This window comes from Vicia villosa, linkage group LG3 (genome assembly GCF_029867415.1).
Source record: "Vicia villosa cultivar HV-30 ecotype Madison, WI linkage group LG3, Vvil1.0, whole genome shotgun sequence".
In the NCBI taxonomy this organism is placed as follows: Eukaryota; Viridiplantae; Streptophyta; class Magnoliopsida; order Fabales; family Fabaceae; genus Vicia; species Vicia villosa.
In genome coordinates, this window is record NC_081182.1 from 29533469 (window position 1) to 29543970 (window position 10502).

Below are 10502 nucleotides of genomic sequence, written 5' to 3' on the forward strand. Positions count from 1 at the left end.
ACCGATCCATGAAACAAAATAAGCACTCATCTTCCAATCCCCCAAAAGACTTCCCAATCCATATAGCCACCTCTCTCCAAATCACTTCCACCATGTTGCACTTGAAAAAAAGAGTGATCTCTACTTTCCGGATCAATATCACAAAAAACACATTTAATATTATCAGTCGACAAAACAACTCGTCTATACAAAAGTAAATCCTTTGTAAGGAGTCTGTTCACAAAGAGTCTCCACCCAAAAACTTTAATTTTGAAAGACACTTCCAACTTCCAAATTAAAGCTAATGCTACATCGTTCTTATTAAAAGGACCAAACGGAATGAGCTTTCCGGCATAATGACCGTAACAAGAAGCAACAGAAAAACCACCATCCACTAAAATATTCTATTTAATATCATCCTTCACATCAAAAGATATATCGCAACCGTTTATAAAATGCCGGAAAGAATCATATGCCAACCTAAAAGACGTTTCGGTAAGATGATTTAAAGAGATGCCGCACGTCCCCCATTTCTAAACACCGCTCTCCCACCCTCCCAATTCCATACCCGCCACCGACATTTTTTTCAAACAAGACGTCAAATACGATTTCAGAAATTCCTCTTTTAAACAAAACTCCTCCCTCCATCTCGCCTCCCAAAAGGAGGTCGTGTACCCATTACCCATTATGAAACGACAATGAGACACCGTAGGATCATCGTCCAACCTTTTCCCAACCGAAAACAAACCGTTCCACCAAAAGGAAGAAGAAGAAAAAGAAGAAGACATGAAATGAAACATACCTCCGCAAAAGCTATTCATAGATAAATCACCATAATGGACTTTCAACAACTTAAACCAAAGTGAATCTTGCCCCTTTAAAATCCTCCATCTCCATTTATTAAGAAGAGCCAAATTGAAATCTGAGATATTTTTGATGCCAAGCCCACCTTTTTAAATCGGAAGACAAACATTCTTCCAACTCACCTAATGTATCCTTCTCTTGTTATCTTCCACCCCTCCTCTCCAAAGGAAATTACTTTGCATCATAGTAAACTCCTTGGCCACGCCAACCGGCATTTTATAAAAAGACATTATGAAAATATAGCGAACTAAGAATGAACTTCAAAAGTGTGATTCTACCACCCAAATTTAAAAAACGATTTTTTTCAGCCAGACAGACACCACTTCATCTTCGATAAAAGAGGGGTCCAAGAAGAATATTTCTCCGGATTATGACCAATATTTTCTCGGAAGGTAGTAGTTTTTCTTTTTTTTTTCTTTTCTTCTTATTTGTTACTACATATATATTGTTTGTTTTTAGGGTGAGAATCCGCTAAACTTTTTTTCTTTATAAAAGATGGCTCGAAGAGTTAAAAGTTTTATATAAATTTGTATTAACATCAATTCTTAAGTATTATGAGACTATTTTAGTATCCCAGTAAGACATTAATTTTATATATGACTCATCAATAAAGATGCTAATAAATCTTTAATCAAGGGCCCTCATATATCAGTGGTTCTTCCACTAAAATTTTTGGTGGAGCATTACTAGTGCCATATTTTGGGTGAAGTAACATTTATTAGCATTAAATTAAAGTAGAAAAAGGAAGAGTGAGCAATTTCCACAATGCCAGATCACTGATCGTCAAAAAAGCAAGACATTTGTTCCCATTGAAGCTCTCTTTGATTGGACACTACCCTTAAATTTCATAGTTACATTAAAATTTTTTTGGTTATGATGTTTATATATATTCATATACTTCAAGAAAAAGTTTTGCCAAGTAGGCCACTATTACATAATATCATGTGAGTTGTCACGTAAATATAACTCAATTGATATATTTGCATGTGATTTTTATATTTGAGATGTGTGATTCTTAACACTACACTATATAACAAAAATTAAAGCTAAAATTAAATGAAAAGGACTGAAAAAAAGTTCTTTTTTTAAAGTAACAACATGATTGGTGTTGTGTATTATTGTTTGTTATGATTTATAAAAATAATTATTGCATCTCATATAATTATTTGGTGGATTATTAACTATTTTACTCTTTCTTTTTCTTTTTCTCCATGTGTTTTATTGAAGTTAAGTGTAACAGAAGAAACCTGACTCCTACATCGTTACAAGTTAAGATTTAAATTATAGTCTAAAGATGTATTAATATTTAGTGTGAGACATGTCTTAAATATGATTATTTTAAATTGAAAAAATTTATCTTTTTATATTAAATTATCCTTTTTAAGTGTCATTTTTTAGAAGAATTTTTTTTTTCTATTTAAATATCGTTTTATAATTTAATGTTATAATTTATCAATTGTCCTCTTATTTTTTCAATGACTCCACCTCATTTTTTAATTAGTTATTAGAAAAAGAGAGTGTATGATTGAATTTATTTAAAAAGAAAAATAAATAAATAAGAGTATAGTAGAAAAATTAACTCTAACAATCCACTATGTTGGTTGAAGAGTTTTATTTTAAAATGACACTTAAAAAGCAATAGAAGGACTAATTTTTAAGTTGAAAAATAGAAAAAAAAATTATTAATTAAAATAGCACATGCCAATTTTACAACTATTCCCGAGATAATTTAAACTCTATACCTTAAGATTACAATACTAAGCTATTACCAATAATTAAACTATGTCTATTTAATTTTTTTATTTTAAAACTATTACATTGATCAAGTTTGTAATTTATTTTATTAAATTTAGGTTTAACTATATTTTTTATCCATGTAGTGTTACTGTTGTATGGTTTTTGCAATTACTTAAATTAAGGGTCTGCTTCTTACAAATTATAAAAAAGTGATTTTTTTATATTCAACAATTTATGAGAAATTCTGAAATATGGAGATAGTTTTAAATATTATGACACCTTAAAAATTAATTATAGCTCTAAGACATTGATAATTTTGTATAGAAAAACAAGATAGTGAACAGATTTTTAATTAACTTTTGAATGAAACTTTAATATTGTATTAGTAATTAGACTAGTGAACAAAGAGTGTGAATTGTGACATGTAAAGTTTGTGAGTGAACAAGAGGAATTCCATTGAAATCGGATTATGATAGTAGAGATGTGGCTAATCCACCGAATCTGTGTACATTATCTTTAGATATAAACTATGATTTGAAAGAAAAAAATGCAAATAAAATACAAATAAAAAATTAAGAAAAAGCACTTTTTTTCTCTTAATGAGATTCCATAATATATTTTTTTTATACTAATTACACTGAAAAAAATGTGTATTGGTACAACACCACTTTAATTATTTTATAGACACAGTCACAGCACTATTTTTGTGTTCCCATTTGAAATATGCATTGGCAATACAAGACAAGATTCTCCCAATCACTGCAGACTCAATAATCCAAATCAATATAAATACCAGCCATCCCTGCAATTCAGAAGCAATTTCAAAAGAAGCTAAATACAAATTTCAAAAAAGCCTAGAATTCTCTCACTAGAGTTAAAAATGAAAATGCTGATTTTCAAGTGTCTTCTGATGGCTTTGCTGCTAGTTTTCTCTGCAAGATATACTATAGCAGAAAAGAAAACACAGCATCCTAAAAGGACATACATAGTTCACATGGACAAGTTCAACATGCCCTCGAGTTTTGACGATCATATCCAATGGTATGATTCGTCGCTAAAATCAGTATCAGAAACTGCAGAGATGCTGTATACCTATAAACATGTAGCTCATGGATTCTCCACGAGGCTAACCGTTGAAGAAGCAGACTTACTCACAAAGCAACCGGGAATTCTTTCGATTATCCCTGAAGTAAGGTACGAGCTTCACACAACTCGAACACCAGAGTTCCTTGGATTGGAGAAAACAACGGCTTTTCTAGTTTCCTCTGGAAAACAAAGCGAGGTGATTGTTGGAGTAATAGATACAGGTGTATGGCCTGAACTAAAAAGTTTTGATGATACTGGACTTGGACCAGTTCGTAGTAGCTGGAAAGGGGAATGTGAGACAGGTAAAAACTTCAACTCATCAAAGTGTAACAAGAAACTTGTTGGAGCAAGGTTTTTTGCGAAAGCCTACGAGGCAACTTTTGGACCGATTGATGAAAAGACAGAATCAAAGTCACCAAGGGATGATGACGGACATGGAAGCCACACCTCAACTACAGCAGCAGGTTCTGCAGTTGCGGGAGCAAGCCTCTTTGGTTTTGCATCCGGGACAGCAAAAGGCATGGCCACACAAGCTCGGGTAGCTGCTTACAAAGCGTGTTGGCTTGGTGGGTGCTTTACAGCAGATATAGTTGCTGCAATTGACAAGGCCATCGAAGACGGTGTCAACATACTTTCTATGTCTCTTGGTGGAGGTTTAACGGACTACTACAAAGACAGTGTGGCAATGGGTACTTTTGCAGCCATAGAACATGGAATACTAGTATCCAGTTCAGCAGGAAATAGTGGACCTAGTCAAGCATCTTTGGCTAATGTTGCGCCATGGTTAACCACTGTGGGAGCTGGAACTATAGACCGTGATTTCCCTGCCTATATCACCCTTGGAAACGGGAAGAGATACAATGGCGTGTCTCTTTACAATGGAAAATTGCCACCTGATTCTCTACTGCCACTTGTTTATGCTGCTAATGTTAGCCTGAATTCGGATTCTAGTGATAACCTCTGTTCCACAGGTAGTTTGATTCCTAGTAAAGTTTCAGGAAAAATAGTGATATGTGACAGAGGAGGAAATCCTAGAGCCGAAAAGAGTTTGGTTGTCAAGCGTGCAGGAGGAATTGGGATGATTTTAGCAAACAATCAAGATTATGGTGAAGAGCTAGTTGCTGACTCCTATCTCCTCCCAGCAGCAGCTTTGGGAGAGAAAGCAAGCAGCGAAATAAAGAAGTATGTTTCTTCTGCTCGGAATCCAACCGCTAAAATTGCATTCGGAGGTACCCAATTAGGGGTTCAGCCATCCCCAGTGGTGGCTGCTTTCAGTTCTAGAGGACCAAATATACTCACGCCGAAAATACTCAAACCAGACCTCATAGCTCCAGGAGTCAACATTCTAGCTGGATGGTCTGGGAAAGCCGGACCAACTGGCTTGTCTGATGACACAAGGCATGTGAGCTTCAACATCATCTCCGGCACATCCATGTCATGCCCCCATGTAAGTGGGCTAGCTGCTCTTATTAAGGGCGCTCATCCTGAATGGAGTCCTGCAGCTATAAGGTCTGCTCTCATGACCACATCCTACAGAACCTACAAAAATGGGCAAACCATACAAGATATCGCTTCTGGGAAACCTGCTACACCATTTGACTATGGTGCTGGGCATGTGGATCCAGTAGCTGCTCTTGATCCTGGTCTTGTGTATGATACTACAGCAGATGACTACTTGAGCTTCCTCTGTGCCTTGAACTACACTTCATTTCAAATAAAGCTTGTTGCAAGAAGAGAGTTCACATGTGACAAAAGGATTAAATACAGAGTGGAAGATCTCAATTACCCTTCTTTTGCTGTTTCATTTGACTCAGCTTCAGGCGGTTCTCACAAGCCAAGCATTGTCCAGTATAAAAGGGTTCTGACTAACGTAGGGACCTCATCAACATATAAAGTTTCAGTGTCATCACAGTCTCCTTTGATTAAGATTGTGGTTGAACCACAAACACTCAGTTTCAAGACATTGTACGAGAAGAAGAGCTACACTGTTACATTCACGTCCAATTCAATGTCTTCTGGTACAACCAGCTTTGCTAATCTGGAATGGTCGGATGGGAAACATAAGGTCACTAGTCCCATTGCTTTCAGCTGGACTTGACAGTTATATCTCAAGTCCCTGATTCTGAATTACCTGTCGCGAATGTTACGCAAGTATGAGAATAATCGTATTTTTCTTCTCTAGTCTGTTTTTAGTCCAGCAAAGAAGCATATAATAGAGCTGAATCTGTGTCTCTTTGCTGTGATTCCATGTAAAGAATAATTTTATACAGAAAAAAAAAAGGGCAAGAACACATGTGAGTGATGGCATTGAATGGCAATTCATATTACCGATTACCCACTTTGCACAACTTACATCACAGTTGAATTTATCAAATGTTTGACCTATAGTAGGCATCAGTATGATATTTTACCAAACATATTATTTGCACTATTTCTTGTCAAAGAATTAGTGGTTGGTTGGTACTAATAAGGAAGAAAAATATGAAGCATTAGCTAAAAAATGAAGTGCTATGACAGTAATAAATGAGATTTTTGTTTACCCGGTGGATAACAGATAATGCTTGGACTAATACAACTAGCGAAATCCTCAGTTCAGATAATTTATCATTTTTGTTTTAGTAAGAATACAACCCTCATCAGAGTTTGCAACAATGATAGACATTAACCAAATCAGGAACACTAATGGTTGAAAAAACAATGAATTAAGTGAAATGCTATAATCATGATTACAAACTACTCTACCAGACAGAGAGCAGATGAACTCGTGGTTTAAGTGGTCGATAGCATACAAACTAATATTGTCGTGTGTTTGTGTTCCTGGGATCGGCCATATGGTTAACATGCATGATGCAAGGTTTTCTAAATGTATCCCCCGGCTTACCTCTGACATAGGAGCATGTGATGAGTCATAAATTCGAACACCTAGCATACCTGAAAACTGGAAGCAGTTCTAAAAAGAAATATCAGTTTTTTCTTTCTTTCAACAAATACAGTAAAATAGGATGATTGCACTTGCATAAGAACCCACCATTGATTATATGGCTAGATTGTCATCCCAACCTCATAACAGCTTAATAGAGGAAAAATATGAAATTTGATTTCAATTTTCACTCCTTTTAAAGAAAGACAAGTTATAGCTTTTAATGTGGGAATCTTAGGAGTCATTTACTAGTAAAAACAATACTACTATACTCTTAAAGTAAATAATTGTATATTTTTTGGGAACAATAAAAATGTCAACAAAAAAAAAAATACTTTCATTATTTTTCAAAATACATCGTTTCTAACTAGCATCGTATCTTGTTAGCGAGATAAATTGAACACATATTTTGGAAATGAAAAATGTTTTCACAAAAGTATAATGTACTCTCTTGACCTGTGTTGGTTATAAGCTCATAATTTATTTTCTTCATAGTTATATATGCTCATAAATTCTAAATTCAAAGTACACCCAATAAAGGAAATTTTGAAATAAAGCTCAAGATTTCAATATGACAATGTTTGTTCTCTTACAAAACAATACCTTACACAAGCAACAATAAATCATGTGTAAGTATCTTTCTGAAAATGTGATCAAAATCACACCCTACATTAAAAACTAAACATCATTGATATCCTTTCTGAAAATGTGATCAAAATCACACCCTACATTAAAAACTAAACATCATTGATATCCTTTCTGAAAATGTGATCAAAATCACACCCTACATTAAAAACTAAACATCATTGATATTCTTTCTGAAAATGTGATCAAAACTGACCCTACATTCAAAAACTAAACATCACTCAGAGTCATCAGCAGACTGACAAACAGGGAGATAGTATGTATCAAGCTGCCAGTATCTGTGTTTAACACCTTCCCAAACTTGTTCCCCCAAGCAATCCTTAACAGGCAAAGGAATTAATTGTGTGGAATACCCCAAATTCTCAAGCTCAAGAGATACCAAGTGGCAGTAAACAACATGGAAAAATGCATTACCACCACATAGGCCATTGAAGAAAGAGTAAACTCCACCCGGTTTCAACAATACTGGGAGCTGTTGGTGGAACTCTCTCAAATCATCGTAGTACTCCCCATAGGTGTCAAAGAATATCCCTAAAAACAAAAATAAATCAAAACAAATGGTCCACGTCAAAGAGTTTAGAAGCACTCTCTACCTACGAATAACCAGACATCAGAACCAAACAAACAGAAACAACAACAAAAAAAACTCTCTAATGTTTTTCCCAGAAGTAAAACACATATTCTTGAAAAGAATCTGAAAAACACATAAACCTTTCACATATTTCCAAATATCTCTGCTGCAAAAAATAACATCAAATAAGCGTTATTGATCTCTGTCAAGCAAACCTGATTTTACCTTCAATACTTAGTTTGATTAGAAGTATTTAAAACTTAAAAGTAGCCATTATGTTGGATTAGAAAATCAACAATACTTTTTTGTATCGAACTTGCTTTCACAGTTAAGTCATCCAAACATAAACACTTCAATAACAAACTCAATTATAACCAAATCAATCTTACAAAATTAATTCTATTCAAAAATCAAAATCACTTTATCAAAAGCTCTCCCAAACACACACTTAAAAACAATTATACACAATCAATAATAGCACTGCAATTAAACATTGACATTTATACTTTATGCACACACGAGTTAGCAATTACCATCATATGTTTCAAGTTGAGACAAAACATCTTGCCAGCGTCCAAAAACAATCCTAACATTTTCCTTCTCACCCCAACCATCGCGAAGCATGCGTTCATAAACCTCGGGATGAGCCTCAACAATGGTATGCTTCACAGGTGAATATTGCTGTATAGCAGTATCAACAAGCCCCATTCCAAATCCAATATTGAGCACATGACCACCTCCTAAACAAACAGCTTTAGCATGAGCCTCCATTAACGGCTTCTCCCATGCCATCATCACAGCTTTACTTTCAGAATCCATAACTTTATCTTCACTAAAACTCACCCTATCTTCCAAATAATCATATCCAGAATCAGTGTCTTTCTTTTCCTTTCTAGCAATTGTTCCCAACACTAATTCAGATCGAATCCCTAAATACACACAACACAGTGAAATTTCAAATTTAAAATTCGGCTCAGTGTTAATTAATAAAGGCATAAAGAGTGGTTTGAATTCGGTACCGGCGTTGAGGAGAAGCTCATAGGCTTCTTGGTGACCTTCTTGCATTGCGAAATCACCGGCGGATAAGTTGGAAGGGGAAAGAGCGTTCCAAGGAGCGCCGGCGGAGAGAAGGAGGTTGAGGATGGGTGCATGGCCGTGCTTTGCAGCGTGCATAAGAGGAGTGAGACCATCACCGTCAAAATAGGTAACGTCGGCGGCGCCGGAGTCAATAAGAGCCGTTACCTTCTCCGTTTCACCCTTAATCGCCGCCTCGCATAGTTCTTGTTCCTTCATTTTGTGACAGTTCTAAGTTCTAACTCCGAAACCTCAGCATTTCTTATTCTTTTATTTCTTATTTTAAATTGTTAATTATTCTTGACAAAATTGTTAAAATGAAGGTGAACACTCCCCATGATTTTTTTTTAAAACTTGAAATATCATTAAAAAAAAGAAAGATAACATATTACACAAGGGGACCAAACCAAGAACCCTTAATTACAGAGCCTAAGCTTAAGGATATCTGCCTTGTTTAAGAGATAATCTTTAACTAAAACAGAATGAACAAAAGGAAACCAACAATAATAAGACCGAGAAGAATATCTGATATTCGCAAGGTAATCAACATAAAAACTGGCTTCTTTATAAACACGAGATATCATGAAATCAATACTATGCGCAAACTCAACCTCAAAGGGTTGGCTCAGTTGGCAAATGAGCTTTCTCCACAAAGGGACGGAACCGGCTAGTACCCGGGTTCGATCCCGGCTGGAGTCAAAAACGCCCTGGGGCCACGGTGCCGTCGCCTCCGAGCCCGGGTCCGGATTAGTCACGTGGGGCCCCTTTCCCCCGCGGATACCGGTCGGTTAACGCCAAAAAAAAAAAAATACTATGCGCAAACTCTAGATAACAAAGTCAATGATCAGTGGCAGAACCAAAAATTTTAAGGAGCCTGGGCAAAAAAATTAGACATTGTTTTTACTAATTTTACATCTTGCTTCTATTAATTTTGCCCTTGATTTTGTCTAAAAATTTTGCTCTCGATATTGTCCAAAAATTTCACACCCTATTTTTACTAATTTTTGTTAATTTGTAATTCCTTGTGTCGAAGCAGATTGTTGCTCGAACACAAGGTGTGTCGAAGTGTGTAACAGTTTGTTACACATAAGTTTGTTTTTAAATCTAGATAGATTTGTTTTAGATTTAAAATAGATTAGATTTGATTTAGCTCCAAAATAGGTATTTTGGGCTTTTATAGTTTTGGGCTTTGGCTTAGGGAGAAAGCTAACCTAAATCTATAAATAGGGAGTAACCCTCATTATTTGTAATCAAGTCATTAACCTGTATTCGCAGAAGTTGCAGTTGCAAGTGAATAACAGAATTTCCACAGTTTGTGGGCAGAGAGAAACTCTGCAGAAAATACTTTCTTCTTCTCTTTTAATATTTCCGCAAACCCTAATCCTATTTTCTTCATTGTCATCTTTAACGATAAGGAATTACTCAAAGGTTTGAGAGTCTAATTCCAACATCTGGTATCTAGAGCTCCGGTTAATCGATTCAAGGCAAGAAGAATGGCGATGACAATGAATCATCCGAATGGGCATTTTCCAACAACACTACCAATTCTAAAAGGAGATAACTATGAGAATTGGTGCAAGCAGATGAAGGTTGTATTCTGTTGTCAAGATCTTTGGGATCTTGTAA

General features: G+C 35.5%; 2 protein-coding genes across 2 annotated transcripts; one reads left to right on the top strand and one right to left on the bottom strand.

Annotated features, from left to right (window-relative positions):
• The first annotated feature begins 3341 nt into the window (after positions 1-3341).
• On the top strand, positions 3342-6000 carry LOC131660830 (subtilisin-like protease SBT1.7). The gene has a single exon (XM_058930178.1). It carries the CDS (start codon positions 3461-3463, stop codon positions 5762-5764), a length of 2304 nt encoding a protein of 767 aa, XP_058786161.1. The 5' UTR covers positions 3342-3460; the 3' UTR covers positions 5765-6000.
• Positions 6001-7123: 1123 nt separating this feature from the next.
• LOC131660831 (protein arginine N-methyltransferase 2-like) lies at positions 7124-9139 on the bottom strand. The gene is made up of 3 exons (XM_058930179.1): positions 8822-9139; positions 8336-8731; positions 7124-7762 (listed from the first exon to the last, which is right to left on the bottom strand). Exons 1-3 carry the CDS (start codon positions 9093-9095, stop codon positions 7449-7451), a joined length of 984 nt encoding a protein of 327 aa, XP_058786162.1. The 5' UTR covers positions 9096-9139; the 3' UTR covers positions 7124-7448.
• Positions 9140-10502: the final 1363 nt, after the last annotated feature.